This window comes from Protomyctophum bolini (assembly GCF_963924005.1).
Source record: "Protomyctophum bolini genome assembly, chromosome: 3".
In the NCBI taxonomy this organism is placed as follows: domain Eukaryota; kingdom Metazoa; phylum Chordata; class Actinopteri; order Myctophiformes; family Myctophidae; genus Protomyctophum; species Protomyctophum bolini.
The window spans coordinates 43843148-43867264 of record NC_137864.1 but is presented as its reverse complement, the minus strand read 5'-3'; the positions used below and the strand labels follow the sequence as shown (position 1 = coordinate 43867264).

Sequence of the window (24117 nt, the reverse complement as noted above, 5' to 3'; positions counted from 1 at the left end):
GCAGCGACACTACTACGTCATTAACTATACGTGGACGAGCACGCGAGCACGCACGCACGCACTGAGGTGTTACGTGATTCTTCCAGAAGATGTTTTTTTTAAATTTTATTATTTTTATTATAATTATTTATTCACAAACAAACAACAACAACAAAAATCGCTATTTGGAATTTAAAATGCTCCTTAAAATCCCTCTCCCGTCATAACATTGGACACAAACATTGGACACAGACAGGATCATCCGATCATGTCCAATGTTATGACATGTTTGTGTCCAATGTTATGACGGGGGAGAATGGGGCGTAGGTCGCATAGCGAACTTTGAACGACGAGATCAGAAATATCTTTAATAAGCTACCGTTACAGCCCTATAGTGTCACCCTCATGTCTGATTGTCTTCAGTGCATCGCCCCTGCTGGATCGACCGGTCCATATAGGCCTATAGACCACCATGACTGGAATAACATTTAATTCAAAAACAGGAAAAGAAGATGAGAAGATGTTCAAAATGAGGCGCATTGTTTCGTAAAAGGGAACCAGCAGCCCATCATGTGACCGGTGACCCTGCAGAACTGGTGAGGGATATCATGACCCGAATAATAGTCAGTAGCCCATGCCGAAATAAAATAATAAGTAGCCTACTTTGTAGTCTTGTACTATCATCATCGTTGCATCTAACACGCTGGCACGCTGCAGTAGTTTAATTTACCGTTTTGCTTGTGCGCTTATTTTTTTAGTGACAAAGTCAAACTTCAGTACTTCATCCTCGATCGGCACATGACATAATAGCTATGAAGTCAAGAAAGACATTAGGCTATTAAAAGAAAATAAAAACAGCGAAAGTATTAGCAGATCAAGCTCAATTTATATCCTAGACGAGCATGTCAATGCAAAAGGTGTTGAAAATAGACCTTTTCACACTTGATATTGATGATAGCAATAACATAAAGACAAGTAAACATTCGAAATGGATCGAAGTTTAGTTTATTTCCTGTTGCAGACTTGCAGTGCGTGTTTAAACCTGACTCCGCCAGATGGGGGCGACATTGATTAATTATTAGGGATCAACTCCTCCGCCAGTCTCAGTATGTCTAGGAAGGACGGAGGCTAGGCTGTTAATGAAAATCAATTGTCTTAATATAGCCTTTATTAATTGTCCTGTCCTGCATGTCCTGTCCTGTACTGTCCTGCATGTCCTGTCCTGTCCTGTCCTGTCCTGTCCTGTCCTGTCCTGTCCTGTCCTGTCCTGTCCTGTCCTGTCCTGTCCTGTCCTGTCCTGTCCTGTCCTCGGTCCCAGGCTGGTCCTGTCCCTGTCCCGTCCCAACCTGCCCTGTCCTGCCCTTCCCTGTCCTGTGATGTCAAGTGTGTTTTTATGTTGTAAAAGGCTTCACTATGGTCGTTCAATTGGAGCTCATCACTCTGGACGACCTGAAGTCCTCGTGTTTCGGCTGTCCTCCTCCACGACATGGCCTCCAGCTCCTCTTCTGGTTCGCTAATGAGTGCATATTACATGACGACAACCAGGGCCAGGGGGTTGTTATCGAGGTAAGACTATATATGACATTACAATTAGAAGAAAACTAAATTAAAGCAGTTTTACTTTCCTGTGTTTTTCCATGTATTAAAGTCAAAAAAATGTTTGCTTGTGTGTCTCGAAAATACTGACCAAGTGGAACATCATTAAGCTTCTAGCTGGTTATTAGTTCAATACTGTAATATAAAGCATCATCAACAGAGAAACAATTACACAGATCATCATCACAACACACACACACACACATTTATTTTTTATTTTCTAAGTGATATATTTCGTTATAGAAGTTAGTCCTGATAATACATAATAAAGGGTAACAAAGGGTAACATTGATTGGTAACTGTTGTTTCATAATATAATTATGTTGACGGCTTGCTTTTCTGTGATTAAATTGCTGACTATCAAATAACTTTGTCCTGGGTATTATAACTGAAATATCAAAGAGCTCATGATCAATAAAAGGTAATTGTCGGTACAGTCACACAAGAATGGAAAAGTGCTTCTAGTATAAAAGTAAAAAATGCAATCTATGTCTTGATTGTTCATTATAGTTGGCAGCAGAGTGCCAACCAGAGAGAGGGGACTTTGGCTTCCATCCATTTTGGAAAATTGAGAAAACACTGCTGAGAGGCAGGTGTAAGAAAAAGAAAAAAGTAAGTTATTTTCTTTCTTGCTTTCTTTCATTCCTAGCACTTTCCTTTTCTTCCTTGCTGTCATTCCTAATTTCAACCACGTATTTCTCTATCCAGAGTGCCTACTTTGGAGTTGGCAACATAAACACGCAGACCTACCCGGCTGCCGACAACCTACCGGACTACGTGAAAGAGAATCACGGGCTGCGTCGTCGCCATCGCAACAACAATGTGGACCGCATCATCATCTGTTACGACACCAGAACTAAGATTGTGGACATGGTGTATGTCACGGAACACGACACCGCCATCTCAGGGAAGTTCAGTCCTGAGAGGACCTATATGATCAGTCCTGAACTGATCAGAACTTTACAGGACACACAGTTGGACTTGCATGTCTTTCTCAATCTGGCTGGCTACTACAACCTGGGTCATGGTGGAAATATAGTGCAAACATTGCACCAACAACAACCCTGTACAGCAGTGCCGTACATAGGTAGCGACTATATATACGGATCCTCAATCCAAAGCCAACAAACAGATAACTTCTACTATCCAGCTTTGTCTGAATACGAGCAACCAATAGCTAACTCCAACATAAGTCCCTTGAGTTACAGAGAGAAACTAAATTACTTTCTTGGCGGTATAATGACCTCAAACTTCATCAGGTCATTGGGCAATAGCCAGCATGCCGCTGCCTTGGAACAAATCTACGGATCCTCAGTCTACAGCCAACGGCATGATGACTATATAAGATCGCCAGCCATCATGGGAACAAGAGGCTTTGCGGGGAAGAGGAAGGGAAGAGGTTTCTCATGGGGCTTTCCTGCAAGGGAGAGAGGATCTGAGAGAGGTAATAAGATGGAACACAGAATGCTCTCTGTCTGTGCGAGCGCACGCGCGCGCGCACACACACACACACACACACACACACACACACACACACACACACACACACACGTGTGTGTGTGTGAGAGAATTGGTCATGTCAAAACCTACTATGTACTGTATTTGTACTGTACTGTATTTGCCTGCTAAATGTCTTTAACACAATGTTTACAAACGTGTTTTCTTAGGGTCTGAGGATGACGACAAGAAATGGAGAAAACGTGCCATGGTCTTGGGAAAAGTGCTCCTCGCTGCTGGGGCCCTGTATCTGGGTGCCAAGTGTTTCAGCTGGCTGAGTACACCTGTCAGGACTGTGATTCCTACCAGAAGACCATATGTGTTCCACGACACTCCCATCATGCTGTCTTACGTGTTCTAGAGAGCTTTAGACGTAACATGTGGGCTACATTTTCAACAAAACATAGGCCTAATTATGATCCAGGACAGCACAACACATACAGAAGAGTGGGTAGCATTTGAAAACATTTGGGACTTGCACGTACGTCGTACGCATGCACACACGTGCAAGCACGCACGCACGCACACATATTAGGAAAACTTACACTTGACACGTACAGTAGAACCTTTAGACACAGGCTCGTTGGTCAGGAGCCAATCACTACAATGCATTGTGAGCTTGTAGGCTTTTTTATGTGGTTTAAATCCAGGAGTTGTTTTTATTTAAGCCTCACAAAAAGGAGACAGAGACAGGATGGCAGATCACTGCTATGACATTACATTCCAAAAAGAACCTCAACTATTTAATGGCTGTAGTCTGGACAGTATATCTGAAAGCTGGACATGGCAGAGACCATACTTTTAACAGTTTTGGGGACAGAGCATGTTTGCCTGGACGCTAGCTATAGTGGGGACAAGAGAAAGAAACATATCCACACCTTGAAGGCCAGTGTTTTCCCAGGCCTCACAGGGGTCATTCATGTCATCTCATTTTTGTAGACTCTGCAAATACAGTTTGTGTACAGTATACTATGTTCTGTATAGACAGAGTCATCATGATGACATCACAACAACAACCGAAAATGTATTTCCAGGTAAAGAAATTATTAATGAACCTTATTTGTGGAAGAACAGGATATTATGATTGTGTTATTGACTCTTAGAAATGTATTATCCTGTTATAAATATCCACAGGTTGACAAACTAGACATACCTAATGCTCTGGACACTTTATTTTATATTATGAAAACCGATTGACAAATTAACATGTTAACTCTTACCCTCCGTTGCCCCCTTGGGGACAATTATACATTTATCTATGACTTAATGGACACTGTTTTTAAACTTTTTATGCATTTTGTGTTCCTTCAATTTTTGTATCCTCCCTACTTTTAATTGTAATTGTGATGTGACAACAAAGTTTGATTGATTGATTGATTGATCAACTGAGATCACAAAGATAGTTTTTACTTGGACAGACATACTGTGTATGCATATATCGCAGAAAGTAAAGAATTCAGAAATTAAACTACATGAATGCATGAAACCAGGAGTGAGAGATGTTGAGTCAATGTGGTCATCAACCACATCAACACTATAGCGGCTGTGACGGCTGTGGCTCAGGAGGTAGAGCAGGTCGTCCAATGATCCCTGGGTTGGCAGTTTGAATCCCGGCTCCTCCTGTCCACATGTCAAGTGTCCTTGGGCAAGACAGTGAACCCTACATTGCCTTGCCTCCAATGAGTTGGTCGGTGTGAGCTTGCCACCATTGGTGTGTGAATGTGGGCACCTCCCAATTTATGAATGAATGAACCATTGTAAAGTGCTTTAAGCACTTGGAAAAGCGCTATAAAAATGCAATTCATTATTATTATTATAGCCTAATACTATACTTTCTCTGGCCGATCGACGATCAACCAGCTCACAACGTATCACATTGTTTTTGATTGAGTGATTGAATACTTTATTAGAAATAAATTCGATACAGTTAGACATAGGATAACACAAAGCCCAGGGGAATATGTACAGTATCAAGTGAAGACTGACAGGAAAGAGAGAAGGGGAGAGACATGCAGCAAAGGTCGTCATGAACGGGACTCGAACATGCAGCGCGCTATCAGGCCAAAGCCTGTGGCATGTGGTATGCGCCTGGACCACTTTGCCAGCGGGCACCTTGACTTGTTTCTTTCAATTCAGCAACATACAGTAGCATAAAAATAACACCAAAATACATCAACAAATATAAAACATTATCTACCAAGATGCGTTGTGAGCTAGTCGATTGGCTATTTTCAAGAGATTTGGTGTAGAGGGAAACAGGAGGGGCCAGTATAGACCCCTGGTCAATGAACTACAGTCGTTAAAGATGGAGTGCTTTTTGTATTTCTTCCTGTTTTTCACGTGTTTAAGAGGTGACAGTATACTTCATTAGACCCCTTGGTGTGGTTGTTAATTATGTGCAATGATGTCTTCCCTTTATATTTAGGGTTTCTTCCTGGAGGCTGAAACCTTGACAGTCACACGTGCCAATGAACAAAAACTGTGATATAGTGGCATCACACTGTGGGTGTGGCTTCAGTTCAGGTGGATCACCTGAACTTTCAGGGTGGAAAAAATCACGGCACTCCATCTTTAAATAGATCATGTGTAGATTGAATATTTAGGATCGTTCGTGGCCATATGTGATACTCCTTTTGTGTTTCCTAACTTTACACCCTCAGGAGTGCCTGGTCTGGCATTGTTTTATGTTTTTTTTGTAGGGCTAATGGGTGATTATTAATGGGAAATATTAATAATTTATAAAAACAAACATGAAAATCTATAATTTGTATGAATTGTACGCCATTATTCCTACATATAAAGTATGAATCTGGTATCACTCTCTGCCTCCTCCCTCTGTCCTCATGCAGATACAGACAGACAGACAGACAGTAGACAGACAGACAGACAGACAGATCACTCAAACAGATAAAGGCAGTAGAAAGCTAATCACACCGACCATTGAAACAAATCTGCTGAAGACACACTATGGATCCTGTGGAAGAGATCTATGCCAACGTGGAGGAGCTGGTCGAGACAGACAGGCCCACATCATCCATCTACCATACGCTACACAGACGACCCCAGGACACTACTGGTATGTCTAGATTGTTTTGATTGATTGAATACTTTATTAACAGTTTGCAAAAAAAAGGTACAGTGGTATACGAACTATGCAAAAGGTGCTAAAAGGATAACACAAAATTCCATTGTGGTCCTGTGTATTCAATTCCTCGAGACATTTAAACAAACAATAATTTACAATAATAAGCAAAACGTCATCTATGCTAATACAAATGAAAAATGTGAACAGTAAACATTTGGGGGGTGGAGGGGGCGGTCATTTCTTGTGATAAGCTCATACTTTTTACAGGGACCAGTTTCAAATTCCAGATACCTGTAGGAGGGTAAGGATGACTGTTGGTAGGGCATTCCACATTTTGGTGGCATAGCAGGAGAAAAAATGTAACCCCTTGTAGAGCCGATCTACAGCAGTATATATGAGCCCTGTCTGAGCGTCTATAAGACTTATAGCTAAGTCAATTGATTGATTGATTGATTGATTGATTGATTGATTGATTGAGTCGAATTTAAAATCACTTATGGAAATGTACTTTATGTCGAGGCCTTTTCATAATGTTTATTTATGTTGAAGTCTTCTTTTTCTTTTACATTTTTATCCCACAATGTTTGTAACCCATTTGTTTCATCCAGTGTCAATTGTCTAATGTAATCCTATAGGCGCTATAAACTCTGCCATGGACTAACCTCATGCTTCCTTCAATGCATGAGGAGTCCAAAGCAGCTTCTTTATTTTGTCTTCTCATTGCCATTTTATACCCTTGTTAATTGATTACTTTATTTATTATTTGTCTTCCATGTTATGTTGCTGTAATCTTGTGTTATTTCAGCGAAGCACTTTTCAAATTGTCATATTGTTTTCAAAAGCGCCATACAAATAAAGTTTATAATATCATTATTATAAGCAAAGTGACAGTTGGACAGAAAGATTTCAAAACACTGCAATTCCAAAATTATTTATTTTTAGGGAGTGGGCTGCCATTCTGGACCAGTTCCATCTCTAAGGCCCAGTGCCATTGCTCAATAATTATAATTATGCCAATAATACTGGCATATTTAGTTTGCGGAGGACTTTTGGAATTTTGCTGAGTGACCCTGTGGTATTTGGAACCACAATTCACATTCATAATAGCGTAAATAACTGTTTTTAAGCTCTCTCTATAGAGCCCATGAACAGACTTAAAGACTTAGACTAAAATACTCAGGCAAAAATACGGAGAATGAAGTCGACGACCGACAGATGGATGAAAGTTGTTTCTTCGGTGCTCTCCCAGCTTTTAGTTTTTTTTTTTTTTTTTTTTTTTTATAATTTTTATCCCACAATTTTGTAACCCAGTTTTCTTTTTCACCCAGTGCCAATTATCTAATGTAATCCTGGGCGCTACACTTCCTCTGCCAACCTGGGGGGGCAGCGGACTGACCTCATGCCTCCTTCTATGCATGAGGAGTCCAAGCTGCTTCTTTTCACCTGACAGAGGGGAATTTCCCCGGCCGGACGTAGCGCGTGGAAGGGACACGTTATTCCGACCAGTTCCTTTCCCCTCCATCAGGCGCCCCGGCTGGCCAGGGGGAGGTAGTTTTAGAGACCAGGATTACGGCATGTTTTTGTGAGGGTATCTACCCTAGGGGACACGGGGAGAACATGCAAACTCCACACAGAAAGGCCCTATCACCAACCCCCACCTCGGGTATGGGCACTGATGACACGGAGGAGGGAACACGCCGCCAGTGCCCACAGTGTCCCCAGTGGGAATCGAACCCAGGACCTTCTAGCTGTGAGGCGACAGCACTACCAACTGTGCCACCGTGCCCCAGCTTTTAGTTTTAACAGTATGGTATGGACCAGATACAACAACCCCTCATGAGCCATCTTAAGTTGAATACTGTAGCTCTGATCTACGGGGTCAGTTCGCCATCGGAAACCAAAAAGATACGATGAAGTTGAAACAACAGGATGTGAGCTAAAATAACCACTGTGCACGTGTACAGCTGCAGAAACCAAGGCTGACCAGAGCCAGACAGACAGTCCACATTTAATGACAGAGGTTACCGGCCTATACACACCTGCAGAGATAGAGAGTGGTCATTTTAGTGCTTGGAGAGTTTCAGTCACCTGTTGCACACATGTGTCCTTGGAATTAGTAACAGCAAGTATGTGTGTCCACATACAGAAACCAAACCAGTGAGAATGAGCGCCATGGGGCCAGATGGAACAGCACCCAGCCACAGATTCAAACTGGCTACGATGTGTCTCGTACCACTGTGTGTGTTGTCCTGTTCATTACAGCCATTACAATCTCCACACGCTGTGAGTAATTCATTAAAGGGACACTTCACCCTTTTTGCAAAAAAATATATGTTAATGACGTTTAGAAGCTTTAGATCACTTTCCTGGGGGTATTTATGTGTGTAATATGTGGTTTTAGATATTTTAGATTATAGCAGTGAGCCTGTTGTCTCTGATGTCATGGACACTGGTCTCACTACCTTCCTGGACTACAATTCCCATAATTATTTGGTGCACTGCTCCTCCTTGTGGATAGGGGGGAGAGCTGTCTTACTGAGACAAACCTGTAGTCCAGGAAGGAAGTGAGCCCAGTGTCCATGACATCAGAGACAACAGGCTCACTGCTACAATCTAAAATATCTAAAACCACATATTACACACACAAAAGTATTGTGGAAAGTGTTCTAAAGCTTCTAAACGTCATTAACATATATTTTTTTGCAAAAAGGGTGAAGTGTCCCTTTAACCACTTGCTGTAAGCCCTATTTCATTTACACTGTCCAACAACAAAATAGCCGATGATGTCATGCAGCACATTGCGAGCTTGTCAGTAAGTACTGTATAGTAGGTCAGAGAGGCTTGTTGTCGGTATCAGCCAGCGCATGAGTCTGGAGATGGATTGCTGATGTGGAACCATGACTGTAAAAAATAGGGTGGAACGTAACACCTATCAGGTCCCAGTACTTACTGTATATGCTACTATCATACGCTGAGTCGGATCACCATGTGGTCATTCTTCCCTGTAATGACCAAAATAAGGTTGATTAATTGAAAATTGCACAGCAACATATTTTGTACATTTGTACAAAGCCTATCTGTCAAAAAGGATAAACCTGATATTGAAACGCAATTGTAATTTTCACAGATAATAAAGAGGACACTGGCTTGCGGGTCAACCACACCTCAGAGATGAACCCACACCTGTCCAAAGAGAGAGACCAGATCCTGTCCCAGTACAACAACCTGACTAAAGAGAGAGACCTGCTACTAGACAGTTACAGACAGTTACAGACCAGTTACAGCCATTTACAGACTAGCTACAGCACTGTTTCCAGAGAGAAAGACAGGCTACAGAGCAGTTACAATGCTCTAGTCAGAGAGAAAGACAGGCTACAGAGCAGTTACAATGTTCTAGTCAGAGAGAAAGACAGGCTACAGAGCAGTTATCTAGTCAGAGAGAAAGACAGGCTACAGAGCAGTTACAATGCTCTAGTCAGAGAGAAAGACAGGATACAGAGCAGTTACAATGCTCTACGGTTCTCAAAGTGGGGTCAAGCCAGTGGGTCCGTGAAATAATCCAGATTGTTTTTACTATTATTATTTTTTTGCCAGTGAATTCTGGACCTGGTATGTGTGATACAGTATGTGAGCTTAGAAGAAAACACTATGTGGTGTCACTGGTGTGTTGCTGTACTGTAATGAAAAAGTACTGTATGTATTTGAAATAACTGATATACACAGCTGCAGTACAAGTAATGTCCTGCGTGTGTTACGTTGTTTTGCATTGCTTTGCTATACTGCAGTGCATAGTGTTGTGTAATGTCATGTAATGTTGTATGGTATGATGTAGTGTGGTATAAAGTACTTGATTCTAATTGGTCAATCAAGACATTCTGCAGCCTGTTATTTCTGAATAGCAGACCCCTGTTCTGTCTTGGTTTACATTGTTATGTTAGCTAAGAAAACAATACTTTTTTAAATCAGTATTTCACATGAAATTAATGATTTATTCATGATACAATTAAATCAAATACAATTTAATGCAGACCTGTCAACTGTCATCACCTTGAAAGATCTCAGATCTCAAAGGCTCAAAATGAATGTTCCAGTACCAGGAAAAGACAATGCCATGTTAAATATAGTACCCTAATAGTAAATAGTATACATTAGGTAAAATGTACAAAATCACACAGAGCCAGCTCTATATGAATGCAGGGCACTAAAGGGCCTTAGGTGCCTGAAATGTTAATCAACCAAAGTTACCTAACAAACAATAAGTGACTCGATGAGATTCAACAATACATGATATGACACAAATACAATTTGTTTAAAAAAAAATACAAAATTAAAATATAGTCCGGTATATTCTGGTGACCACCGGAGAGACGGGTGGCAGCCAGAATGTAGAGGGCACCCGGGTGAGCAGTATGGGTTAGCGCCTCAGCCTGTGTCCTCTGTGAGGAGGAAGCCCAACAGCCCTCGGTGAGGCCTTTGGGAGGGCCATGCAAGCAGCAAGCGGAGCAGTTCCAACGGATTGTGTGGCCCTGGTTTTGACCTATTGCCTAGTGGGACTAATTGAGGGTAGCTACTGGGACGTATCGGGACTTGATCACCCCCGCTGGGTCGCCTGAGTGAGGGGTATGATGTTGGAAGACCTGAAACCCCGTTGACCTCAGGATACATCACTGAGGATACGTCCCAGGTGCATCCATACGATGTATTTTTAGTTATAGGAGGGCCAGAGGCCATTTTGGCGACACTAGATTGTGAACATGTCCTGTTTTAGAATTATTCAGCACAGTGTGAAATAAAGTCAAGAAGAGAGAAGTCTGGTCTGAAGATGTTCAATTTATTATAAAGTAATTAAAACGTGCACGAGTGATGAGATCACGACCTCTCTTTGTCATGGATGTAGACAGAGTCGAACCCAAGTGCAGAGTAACAACAAACAAGTAGTAGATAAGTAGATAATAAAGTATTTAATAAAGAATAAGGCAGATCTTACACGGAAGTAGTAGGCAGGAATCAGGGAATGGCAGAATGACAATGCAGTCAAAACAGGAATCCACAGACAAGCAACCATGACAACAAACTATGAACTGACAATGAGTGTTTGTGAAGAGTCCAGTCTTATAGGAGCAGGATGATTGGAAAAGTGTTCACAGGTGGGCTGACGAGGGAGTTGAAGACAGGTGTGTAAATGGGACTGCAGTGTGGTGGAAATGAATGTGGGAGTGGCCATGGTGGAGTCACAGACTGAGGGGGAGAGATAATGTGACAGTACCCCCCTCTCAAGGGACGGATTCCAGACGTCCCACAACCTTAATGAGGGATGAGCAGGGTGGGTGGAGGGGGTCTGGAGGAGGGACACCGGGGCCGGGCAGGTGGTCTCAGGGGGGCGGCCAGAATGATGGACCAGGGCTGAGCGGGTGATGTCTGGAGGACGGGCGGGAGGCCGGGTCGTGGCAGAACAGGCGACCTCTGGAGGACGGCCGGGACGATGGCCAGAGGCAGAGCTGCTGACTTCAGGGGGACGGCGTGGAGGTCGAGACGAGGCTGACAGGACGTCATCTGGAAGGCGTCCTGGAGGCCGAGACGAGGCAGAGGTGTTGTCTGGGGGACGACCGGGAGGCAGAGACGAGGCGTAGTGGTCGTCTGGTGGACGACCGGGAGGCCGAGACGAGGCGTAGTGGTCGTCTGGCGGACAAGCGGGAGGCCGAGACGAGGCAGGAGAGACTTTGGCCGAAGGCAGGGATGTCACAGGCTCAGGAGGCGACGCTGGAGGTGCTGCAGGCGACGCAGGAGGTGCTGCAGGCTCTGGAGGCGATGCCGGAGGTGCTGCAGGCAGAGGTAACGCCGGAGGTGCTGCAGGTTCTGGAGGCGATGCCGGAGGTGCTGCAGGCAGAGGCGACGCAGAAGGTGCTGCAGGCTCGGGAGGCGATGTTGCAGGAACCAGGGCTGCAGCGGAAACAGGAGCCGGGACGCAGCAGGAGCTGGAGCTGGGCTGCAGCAGGAGCCGGGGCTGCAGAAGGAGCTGCAGGAGCCGGGCTGAAGCGGGCGGAGCCGCAGGAACAAGGGCTGCAGGAGGAGGAGACGAAGCTGCAGGCAGGACTACAGGCAGAGGAGACGAGGCTGCAGGCGGAACTGCAGGCGTAGGAGACGAGGCTGCAGGCGGAGCTGCAGGCGGTGCTGTAGGCGGAGCTGCAGGCGGTGCTGCAGGCGGTGCTGCAGGCGGAGCTGCAGGCGGTGCTGCAGGCGGTGCTGCAGGCGCTGGGGCTGCAGGCGCTGCTGCAGGCGCTGGGGCTGCAGGCGGTGCTGCAGGCGGTGCTGCAGGCGGTGCTGCAGGCGGTGCTGCAGGCGCTGGGGCTGCAGGCGGAGCTGCAGGCGGTGCTGCAGGCGCTGGGGCTGCAGGCGGAGCTGCAGGCGGTGCTGCAGGCGGTGCTGCAGGCGGTGCTGCAGGCGGGGCTGCAGGCGGTGCTGCAGGCGGTGCTGCAGGAAACAGGTCTGCAGGCGGAGCTGCAGGCGGTGCTGCAGGAAACAGGTCTGCAGCGGCCGGAGCTGGGGCTGCAAAAGCTGGGGGCTGCCTGGAGATGGCTGGCCGGGTGGGCTTGGTGCCTTGGCGATCCAGGGAGACCCTGCCCCATTTGTTGGCACTACGGGGACCTCCCAGAGCTAGGCGGGTGCCCAGAAATGGTTCCTTGACATGAACAGGCTCGGGATAAACAGGTATCTTCACACGGCTGCGAAAATATGTAAACAAGTCCACATACTCAGACTCCGCAGTATTCTGCTCAACAGGGCTGCTGGGTTGCAGACTCACAACTCCAACCCGTATAGTGGGGAGCTGGCTGGGGAGCAGGAAGCAATCCGGTCTCAAAGTCATTAAGCCTCCCACGGACAACATTCAAATGAGGAACAAAATGGCTAACCCATGGCTTCTCTTTGAACCACTGCTGGTGGGTAGAAATCTGCCATTGAAGTTCAGCACGCTGGTTAGGTGGTGAGGCAATGAGCTGATTAACCACAATTTCAAAATCCACCACCTTCTTCTTAAAATGCTGTAACTCTGCTGGGTTCATTTTTATGGTCAGTTCATACTGTCATGGATGTAGACAGAGTCGAACCCAAGTGCAGAGTAACAACAAACAAGTAGTAGATAAGTAGATAATAAAGTATTTAATAAAGAATAAGGCAGATCTTACACGGAAGTAGTAGGCAGGAATCAGGGAATGGCAGAATGACAATGCAGTCAAAACAGGAATCCACAGACAAGCAACCATGACAACAAACTATGAACTGACAATGAGTGTTTGTGAAGAGTCCAGTCTTATAGGAGCAGGATGATTGGAAAAGTGTTCACAGGTGGGCTGACGAGGGAGTTGAAGACAGGTGTGTAAATGGGACTGCAGTGTGGTGGAAATGAATGTGGGAGTGGCCATGGTGGAGTCACAGACTGAGGGGGAGAGAGAATGTGACACTCTTAAGGAGAGATCGGGGAAACATGAGGAAAGATGGACTTTCATTGCATATATAAAGACATGAAATCAGCAAAGGGGGTGTGGCCTGACATGGCAAGTTCTGAGATACTGGGCAGCAACTGGTTTCAACCAGTTACGTTGACTGGCCCATTTGATGACTGTGGCAAGATATAGCGAGACCTTGGAGAAGGTGGGAGTGGGGCATGGGAGTGGAAAGCAGAGGAGTGCACACAGCTGCGCAAGCCTGTGCAGGCCTCTCACAATGTAACATGTTAAAATGAAAAGTAAGGGGGATTGTATATGAACAGACAGAGAATATAATTATTCCCTATCAGTCCCTATATTGGAGGTGTTTGAAATGTGTCTGTTCTCTTATTCTGAACATCAATTTTAAATAAATTCAAATGTGATTATGCCAAATTGAAGACGCCTGCACTCAGTGGCTGACTGAGTAGGCCTACTAGACGCTTCACAAAAAGCTGCTCAATAGAAGCTGTATGTGCCAATCATCATAAACTTTGACACTACATTAGGCTGCTATATACTAATATAAATCACACCTGTGTAAAGTGAGGGGCGCTCTTATCATTATACATCACAATACATCATCTCATGAACAACTGAATGTATGTGATTGGTTAGCTGATTTGCTGATCTACATATGACGTACATTTTCCCTTCATTGTCAATGGCATTTCATGTTTGTGTTGAAACAAATTGACATCATATTTGGCAGACATTTGACCTAATTTCTCTTTTCATTGTCAATGGCAAATATTGAGATGTGTGGGCCGGGACAAAAGCTGTATATATAGGAGGGGCTAGTGCCGCTCAAAAATAGCCAATCTAAAACTAGAAGAACAATCTTCCAATCCAATCCAATCCAACTTTATTTATAAAGCACATTAAAAAAATGTTGACCGTACAGTAGGCATAACAGTAAATAAAAACATAATGCAACACAAGGAGAACATATATGTATATACAATAGCCTACAAATAAGTACAAAATCAATCAAGGGTATAAAAGCCAAAGAATAAAAATGAACCCATTCTGGGCGGGAACCCCTTTTGGTGTCTTACCCCCTCAGGCCGGGAACCCATATTTGGGTTCTGTACAGTATGTACAGTATTCAAAAATGACAAAAAACTGATGCTGCTATATACATATTTGAAGTTTTTCAGAAAACTTAGGTCAGGCTTTAGAAGGCGTTTTTAGAATCGGCCGTAGGCCTAAATGGGTTAAGATGGGTTTTACCAATCTCTAGCAACCATGAATTTGGACCAGGGCGCAGTTACAGTAGGCCATCTTTAAGACCTGGCAGTCACTAGGGCTTCGTGTATTGGGGGATCTGTTTAGAGATGGTGTTCTGATGTCGTTTCAACAATTGCAGACAGAGTTTAACCTCCCAAGAGAACATTTTTTTGGTTTCTTGCAAATACGACATTTCATTAACTCACTACAGCTGCCAAAGCCACTGGGCTTCCATTTACAGTAAAACAGAGAATTTCCTATGTCACTGTAGTAAGGTAAAATTATCCTACCATACCTGAACTACTGCTCTGAGGTATGGGGAAACACCTACAGTACCAATCAACCATAAATCCACTGATTATATTACAAAAGAGAGCACTGAGAGTAATAAACAATGCAGGATACCGGGACCACACACACCCACTATTCATACAATCACACCTCCTGAAGTTCACAGATATGGTCAATGTAAAAATTCTACAAATCATGTACAAAGCAAGATATAAACAACTACCGGTAAATGTACAGGACAAATTTCTAGGAAGGAAGGGGGATACAACCTTAGAGGACCACTGAACTTCAAGAAACCTGTGATGCGCACAAACTTAAAAACAAGGAGCATCTCCTCTTACGGAGTTACACTGTGGAAAGAGCTGGAGGATGAACTAAAGCACTGTGGAAACATAAACCAATTCAAAACTAAAAAAAACTATCTTCGATAAATACAGAAGCGAAGAGCACTAATGGCATTACAAAAGGGGAACTATGACGTACTGTACTGTATAATTATATATTCTTATTACTATAGTACACCATACATTATGAAATATATAAGTTATTAGTATTATTAGTATTATATAAGTTATTACATATTATTGGTAGACCACTATTGGTAAACCACACCACATATTATGTATATAATATATTATTATATGCTGCATGTGTGTTATATATATTATATATATATTATACCATTATTATTATTGTCGTTATTGTTGCTACTGTCATTATTATTATTTACAGTTGTTATTAGTATATATATGTGAGTATGTATATGTACATATATATGTATATATGAATGTGTGTAGACAAATGTACATACATAAGGACAGCATGAATGTATGTATGCACTGTGTAAGCAGGCACGGTCTGCTACACGTGCACTAATGGACTCCAGGGGTAGGGCCCGACAAGCCTATGGCTTCTCCCTAACCCTTCTTCGGAACGGACAGGGCCTATGGACACTAGAAAAAACATGTAAAAAAATTATAATAATAATGAAAAAAATGAAAATGAAAATTGTTGGAAACTGTGTGCAATGTACATATGAATGTATGTCCTCCTTCCGAAAATAAACTGAACTGAACTGAACTGAAAAAAAGGTATCACATTTAATTTCATCGTTTTACTCACTGCTGTACTCACTGGACTAGGAGATACCATCTCTCCGTAAATGGGAGAGGGATTTTAACAATGAGTATATTGAGGATGACTGGCAAGAGGACATATTGACTCAGTTAAAAAAGGCACCTGTAACAGACTAAGAGAAACACAATATAAAATTCTTCACAGATTAGAGATTACACATCACAACTTTTGGGAATGTAAGTGTATATCCAGGTTCTGGGGTCAAGTGGCACGTGAGTTAAGAGACATCTTTAAGGTGGAAATAAAGAAGGATCAAGGATAAACTGGATTAAGGATAAGCCTCCAATGGTACAAATGTGGTATAAAGAGATCTTCGGTGTGCTACCCCATGAAAGACTCTGTGCAGTGCAAAGAGGCAACGACGCTTCCTTTCAGGTGGTGTGGGCCCCATTATTAGATTATTTTCCTGCTGAAATGTCTCTGATCCTTCTAAAGGCCCAATGCCCCATTGATTGGACAGACCTAGGATAGGAAAAGGGGGGGGGGGGGGAATGGGGAAAAAGCTGTATGTTAAAATTAAAAATCACTCCTGTGTGAAGGGAGCTCTTATCATCATACAGTATACATCATCATACATCATTCCAGTTAATCACAATTTGCGTCCTCACTTTTGTCTTCAATGTCTGTGTTTATACAAACACTCAAAACTCATGCATCATCTGCACTCACTGCATCTGTTCTATTCAGACGCAGTGTGTCATAGACTGTGGTGAGATTGTGGTGAGGTGGTGAGACTGTGGTGAGATTGGAGACAGGGCTTATTTCAGACAATTCCAGTGAATTCCTTTCCTGGGGGGGACAAGAAAACATGGATGTAAGAAAGACATATGGGACAATGAAAGTGTATAAAAAATAAATCTGCAGCTTGGGGGATAAGAGATGATGACAGATTGTCTTCTACTGTATAGCTTCATGAAAGGTCAAGGTTTGTTTTTTTATTACACATAGATATAGAACACACAGCAGTGATGACGGTAGTTAGGGAGATGCGCGCGCGTGTGTGTGTGTGTGTGTGTGTGTGTGTGTGTGTGTGTGTGTGTGTGTGTGTGTGTGTGTGCGCGCGTGTGTGCGTGCATCAGCTTCAGTTATTATTAACTAATATTACTAACCTGTCTGTTAGTCCTTTTAACAGTTACTTCAGTATAAATAGTTTCCTCTCTTTTGGTTGAATCTAGAAATGACAGTTAAAAAAACAATCTAAACTTGGAAAATATGCTGTATATAATTGTAATTGAATATTACAATTAGCCTGATGGCTAATGGCCAAGTATGTAATTCTTTTCTTGTTACTATTTTTAAAAGGTGTCACAATTTTAGGAAAACCACTGAATAAATGAACATAATAAATGTACACTTGCGCTTGTGCGCGCACACGCACACGCACACACACACACACACGTCACACACACACACACACACACACACACACACACACACACACACACACACACACACTTCCCAGAACATCATTTACTGTATGTACATACAGTAAAATGATAAATTGCACCCTCATCGGCAACCTTATCTATGTCTCTGTTTGGCTTTCGGGGAAGCCAAGCTCTGCTCTGTGTAAAACAGTGTGCTCTCTGCAGTGAGCCGAAGTGTGTGAAACGTTAAAAGACATCACTGGCTAATGACTGTTTCAAGTTAATTATTATTACAAATGACAAAGAAAAGTACTAAAAACAAAACAAAGACGGAAAGCCCCGTCTGGAAAGACTGGGGATTTCCATAAGTTACAGTAAGTTAAAGAGTTAAAGGGACTTGTTTTAGGGGATGGGGGCGTTTTAGGGGATATTGATCGTGTCCCTGGGTTTAGGGGATATTGATCGTGTCCCTGGGTGGATTCCTGTGTGCCATTCTTCCCCTGCTCTCTGTCTGCCTTCATGTCTCTCTATAACTGTTGCTTTTACATTGAATTTAAACAGAAGGAACTTCATCTACTTGGCTATAATTTTCCTTATATAATTTAACAGTGCTGTATCTTTAGGACTTTGCGCCAAACAAATAGACTACGGTATTCAAACTGAGCTTGTTTGGATTACCACGAGAAGTTGAGATGATGCCTTGACGTGTTCTGTAACTGTCCCTCTTCCTCTTCATTATTATCATCATCACTAAAAGGGCGATGATAACTGCAAGCACCACAAAACACAACCACCAATATCCTGTCCGGCTGTCTTCACCTGTGGCTGTGGGGACTGGGGAACATTTCAAATCAACATGATAAAAAACAACAACAGAAAACACGATGACAGAAAACATGTTGTTATGAACAGTGGTGGAACTGCCTTACTGTCCGTAGTAATAATAATAAGGTTGTTGCCACTGCAGAGTGCTGTGATGTTGAGTGACAGTGTGTTGTTATTAGCAGGGTTGGCAGCCACACAGCTGTAAGAGGAGTTCAATGCCTCCTTATCTACAGTGAGAGGAAGAGAGGGAACAGTGCTGGTCTTGTTCAGAAGTCTCTCTCCTTTGTACAAGTAGAGAACGGTCTCATCAACCTTCTCTACAAAACACACCAGGCTGCAGCTCTCACTGCTCCAGGCAGAGACCTCCACAACAGGCATCGGTGCAGGATCTGAAGTGGACAATCAAGACATGGAATTATCTTTATTTGTAAACCCTAAACCACATTTGATTCAGTGCAGAGTCAGAATTATACCAACAGGCTGTTCTATATTGTTTATACGTCTCTATGTAAATCTAATTAGAATTATTTACAAAACATGTTACAAAGTTGTCTTACCATAAACAGTGAGATTATATGATGTACTTTTTTTTGTAGGTGTATCTTGTACTCTATAAATCCCTGAATTCTTTCTCTGCAGTCCTGTGATTGTAAACTGTCCAGAGTCTTTATTCCAGTGAAGTTGGTCTCTGAAATATTTGTCGGTAATCGTTGTTTTACTCTCCAACACCAAAGCAATAACTGAATTATTTAAATATAGAAATCCCGATATAGAAATTTCTGGGGTAGGTAATGTGATGGATCCTCCAACAGTCAGGTCCTCCTTCACCACCGTCATATCAGATGTGTTCATCACTGTAAACATGAGGTGATATGACTGTCAGTTAAGATTAATACAACAAACATGCAATAATACAATGTAGATCAAAGTGACAATTAAATGAGACACCACACAATTTAACAAGTCAAGTGTTGTCCCTTTGGATATATGAATAATGATAATTTTTGAATGTGATGAACCCTCTCCAGCCTTGTATTTTCAGATTAGTAAATTAGTAGTTTTCTTGCAGCAGGTCTTGCACAGCTGTATGAGTAAAATGTCTGGACATCAAGACATGACCGACACTATTTCCTTTCTCACACTGTCAAAGCATCAGAGACTATAAGGTGAAAGGAGACTTAGGTCCTTTTTGTTCTGTAGTGTTATGTCCACTCCTCACCATTGCCATGGTGATGTCCTTTAGTGGCCTTGATAACCCTGACCCTCCGCACCTGAGCTGATCTAGAGCACTATAAGAGTAAATTGTCTGTCTGTTGTCCACTCATATTATATTGAAGCATGTAAAAATGAATTAAATAATATTTTCTTAGTCTCTGCCAGTTTTCCTTTATGTTTTTCAGACCACCGCACCTGCAATCAATCTGGAACAAAGGGTACCTTAATTCCCACACTCTTGACAGAAATGTTTCCCCTATCTTGGATTTGTAACTACAGAATTATTTATAGTAACCTATTAAAAACCACTTCCCACTGGTATGAAACCCCCTGATAAGAAATGTCCTATTTAGACATGTGCATGTTCCAGTGAAATGGAACACAAAAGAAAGCCTTGTCCTCTTGTCAAATCAAACTCAACTTATTCTATGCAACAGTATAGCAGAGTCTGTTCTCTGAATGCTGGACCCTGAAGCCAACCCTGCAGAAGTCTCTAAATGGGTGTTACACCAGAATGCATGCGTGCAGTAGTTAACATCAGCAAGAGTGTAGAGTACATGTAGATTCTGTATGAGGGAACACCAAGGGTGAGCCAGACAATAACAGCCAGGAGAATGAGACTAGCAGGAGTCACACTGCCAAATACGTCAAGAACTGCCAGCCAGGAAATATGCCCTTCGCTAAACCCGGCCCACCCCAAAAAGCAATTGTCCAACGCCAATCCAAATAGTTTAGCAACCGTTGCTAAGGATGGCAAGCTTTCGTCTAGCCCCGATACAGGTTTAATGTTTGTTTTTAGTTAAACAAACATTAAAAATGCCATTGGCAATGGACAGAGTTTAATGTTTGTTTAGTCGCTAACACAAACATGAAATGCCACAAACACACATCACAGAAAACATCCTATTTACATGGATGTTCCAGTGAAATGGAACATAACAGAAAACCACATAGATTCAAATGATATCTTTTACGACACAGAGGAAACAATTAACCTTCCACTACGCAAAGAAGAGGAGGGGGGGGGGGTAGCTCTGGTCCATAGCCTTCTACTGCTTCGATTTTGCCCTGCAGTAAGGCTATGGGACTATCAGTTTTAAATCTCAAATCGAAATCAGACCAGCCTCTCCTCTTTTGTGGAAATCTCACAAACGTTTGACCTACTCACCAATACAAAGACGGGTTGTGTCAATAGAAAGACTACTTTCCTTAGTGGACGCACTGAGCCCCCCACCACACGTATAAACGGTACTTTTTGGCCAGAAATTTTCACCAGAGGAAAAATATTCTCTATGAGGCAATATCGGTAGAGGGCGCAGCGGAGTAACTAAATTTAACTCTATATTTTTCCCGGTGGAAACGAAATCCCTTTTTGGCCAAAATGTACCGTTTATACGTGTGGTGGGGGGGCTCAGAGTGCGTCCACTAAGGAAAGTAGTCTTTCTATTGACACAACCCGTCTTTGTATTGGTGAGTAGGTCAAACGTTCGGGAGATTTCCACAAAAGAGGAGAGGCTGGTCTGATTTCGATTTGAGATTTAAAACTGATAGTCCCATAGCCTTACTGCGCAGGGCAGAATCGAAGCAGTAGAAGGCTATGGACCAGAGCTAGGGGGGGGGGGGGGGGGGGTCATGGGTCAGTAAGTTTCACTGGCTACTTCTATGACATAAAACTATATAAAAAGACAGTGGTGGAAAAAGTACTCTAATTCTCTACTTTAGTAAAAGTATCAATAGTGCAGAAATAGAAATAAAATGGAATTCAAAATAGTAAGTACAAAAATATTGGTATCAAAATGTACTTGAACTAAAGTACCAAAGGTACAATGTACAGAATGTCCCATGCATTTCAAGTTTTCAAAATGTATAATGATCTTTAGACAATAATTCAAATTGACAAAATGTATATAGGGCTGAAGTGATTAATGTATGTTTTGTAATAATACATACACTGTAAATCCCTGGAACATGTGACGCGGTTAAACCTAAACACACCAGGTGTTTAATAATAAAATGCCAAGTGTTTATTAATATTCATACAATACAGTAGAACACGAGTTCACTCAAACACCTCACGAGAACACCTAGGGCTGTATTTTGCGTGTCTTAAGTACCAGGTCTTATTCCCTAACTTGAGTAAACTAAAGACCTGGAGGTGTGTTCAATGCCATTTGGCTATTCTGAGTGGCCAAAGAGCATTGATCACGCCTCCAGGTCTTTAGTTTACTCAAGTTAGGGAATAAGACCTGGTACTTAAGACACGCAAAATACAGCCCCTAGTGTTCAAATTCTAAACACCTATATGACTGACTTTGATTGTAAAAACTAAACACGTTTATGTGTTTAAAAAGTGTTACAGGAATTAAACATGTTCTTCTGTTTATAATCTAAACACTGTGACACGTTTAAAAAGTGTTACAAATGATGTGTTTAAAACTGTTTAAAACCTAAACGCTTGGGTTTAGTGTGATATACAATCTACAAAGTAAAGAAAATTCAAGTTTTCAAATTAATGTAGTGGAGTAAAAGTACAATATTTGCCTCCGAGTGGCGTAGTGTATAGTGGAGTATAAGTAAAAGTACTGGAAATAGGAAATACCAAGTTAAGTAAAGTACAAATACCTCAAAATTGTACTTAAGTACAATACTTGAGTACTGTCATATATAGAACTGAGAGTTTAAAGTGGATGTGAAATAATATACTCTTCTTGCTCCTATACTGTAATTTACTAATTACGGAAGTCTAAAGCGGAAGTGAAGCATTTTGGTTCCCGTTTCATCACTGAAAACAGGAACCATGATGATTGATTGTGCATGTTCTTTATCACACTTCTGATAAAGGCTTCATCATGTTGGTTTTGTAATCAAACACATCAGCTTGTATTTCCTAGCAAGCTATGGTCGCGCACGCACGCACACACACACGCACACACACACGCACACGCACACGCACGCGCACACACACACACACACACACACACACACACACACACACACACACACACGATACCGTGTTCCTGAAAGTTGAACGGAACAGAAAGCCACATACAGTACGTGCCAGGTTTCATGACACAGAGGTCTTCTAAGTGGAAATACTTTAGTACAAACTTATTAAAAAAAGAAAAGTTTCTTTATTCATATTTTCCAAATCACATATGGGTCAATGAAACATTACCCACGCCATTTTGGCCACAGTAGGCTATACCTTTCTGTATTTTATCTATGAAATACTTTTGCCACCAATTCCATTTCAATCCAAGATATACAGTATAGTATATTGTTAGTTTGGATCACTGTTTGCTTAACATATTGTTGCTGTATAAAATAGACCTTTTAAGCAGTTACCATTACTTTTAAGAGTGTGCACCCTAGCTGTGCTCAAGCAAGGTCACAGAGAGACAGAAATATTTAATATAAAAATAAAATATGCCAGTTCTTAGTCCATGACTTATGTTTACAGCCTGTTTATTGGACTATCAGATAACCTTTTGAACTAACAGCGCATCACTGTCGATGTCGAGCAGAAAACTGCACAAAAGTAGCGACAATAGACAAACTACAAGCTCACAATACATCACATCACATCACATCACATTGTGACCTTGTTGATCTTGTATTTTCACCATTTTGTACAAGTACCTACTGTGAAAGTACACGTGAAAGTGGTTACGTCAGTGAGTTTTATAAATATAACCAAAAAATATATAACAAGAGCTTGTGACAAAAAAAACTACATATTGGATTCAATGAACACAGGTTATTGTTTTCTATTTTCTGAAAAAGACGGCAATCGACTGTAGTGTAGGTTAACAATAATCAACAATTTGCTAAGACCAGGACAAATAAGTCTAATAGCCTAGCCCATAGAATAAGACTGTCTAATAAATCAACTTGATACCATGCAGGTTATGCAACAGGAAAGTTAAGAATAAACAGTAATTTACCTAGGAAGAAGACCAAAATCGTCAGGTTTGGAATCAACATCGTAGTCCTCACACATTATTCTAACTAATCATAAAAACACACGTCTACACATCATGTGTCAGTTGAGTGACACACCCACCCACTCGAATGTTGTATACCGAAAGGTACAGCCCTCCGGTACCTGGCAACTTCAGTCATCCAACTCTTCACCTGGAAAAAACTGCAGCAAGTCCTCAAAAAACCTAATATGCCTAGTATAGGTCTAAAGAATAGCAAAAAATTAACTAATTTTTCCCAAAATAAAATGTCACAACAATCCATTGAATTAATCGGAGACCCTAAAGAAAACATGCTTGTCTTTATAGTTCTATCTCGGGTAGGGGTATCTCAAAATCTGACGACCTGCTCTGCTGCTATGTGTAATAATATGAGTCCTATATGTTATCCCAGGATGGTGGATCATCCATCCTGGTGCCTTTCTTTGTAT

The 24117-nt window shown here is 42.2% G+C and overlaps 2 protein-coding genes and 1 long non-coding RNA gene across 4 annotated transcripts; 2 read left to right on the top strand and 1 right to left on the bottom strand.

Annotated features, from left to right (window-relative positions):
- Nucleotides 1-344: 344 nt before the first annotated feature.
- Nucleotides 345-4348, top strand: LOC308310109 (uncharacterized protein). Of its 2 annotated transcripts, none has more exons than XM_080756219.1 (5): nt 345-575; nt 1385-1545; nt 2086-2187; nt 2284-3019; nt 3243-4348. In XM_080756219.1, the coding sequence occupies exons 2-5, from the start codon at nt 1393-1395 to the stop codon at nt 3431-3433; spliced, it is 1182 nt and encodes a 393-aa protein (XP_080612345.1). In that variant the 5' UTR covers nt 345-575; nt 1385-1392; the 3' UTR covers nt 3434-4348. The 2 variants fall into 2 exon arrangements, with proteins under 2 accessions (XP_080612345.1, XP_080612344.1); XM_080756218.1 differs by having other exon boundaries at nt 1298-1545.
- A 1660-nt stretch (nt 4349-6008) lies between these two features.
- On the top strand, nt 6009-9459 carry LOC308312577. Its single transcript, XR_013963783.1, has 3 exons — nt 6009-6148; nt 8304-8440; nt 9285-9459. It is a non-coding gene; the product is annotated as an uncharacterized lncRNA (long non-coding RNA).
- Nucleotides 9460-14489: 5030 nt separating this feature from the next.
- On the bottom strand, nt 14490-24117 carry LOC308313272 (uncharacterized protein). The gene is made up of 7 exons (XM_080760309.1): nt 23651-24117; nt 19049-19345; nt 18596-18880; nt 18345-18500; nt 17409-17470; nt 16908-17088; nt 14490-16761 (listed from the first exon to the last, which is right to left on the bottom strand). Exons 1-6 carry the CDS (start codon nt 23688-23690, stop codon nt 16948-16950), a joined length of 981 nt encoding a protein of 326 aa, XP_080616435.1. The 5' UTR covers nt 23691-24117; the 3' UTR covers nt 14490-16761; nt 16908-16947.

Coding starts and splice junctions, on each gene's coding strand:
- LOC308310109 (XM_080756219.1), top strand. CDS start 1,393: ATGGTCGTTCAATTGGAGCTCATCACTCTGGACGACCTGAAGTCCTCG. Junction 1,546..2,085: donor GCCAGGGGGTTGTTATCGAG/GTAAGACTATAT, acceptor TGTTCATTATAG/TTGGCAGCAGAGTGCCAACC. Junction 3,020..3,242: donor GGAGAGAGGATCTGAGAGAG/GTAATAAGATGG, acceptor GTGTTTTCTTAG/GGTCTGAGGATGACGACAAG.
- LOC308313272 (XM_080760309.1), bottom strand. CDS start 23,690: ATGTTGATTCCAAACCTGACGATTTTGGTCTTCTTCCTAG. Junction 17,471..18,344: donor CATCATCTCAACTTCTCGTG/GTAATCCAAACA, acceptor TGTCATTTCTAG/ATTCAACCAAAAGAGAGGAA. Junction 17,089..17,408: donor TTAAAAGGACTAACAGACAG/GTTAGTAATATT, acceptor TGTCCCCCCCAG/GAAAGGAATTCACTGGAATT.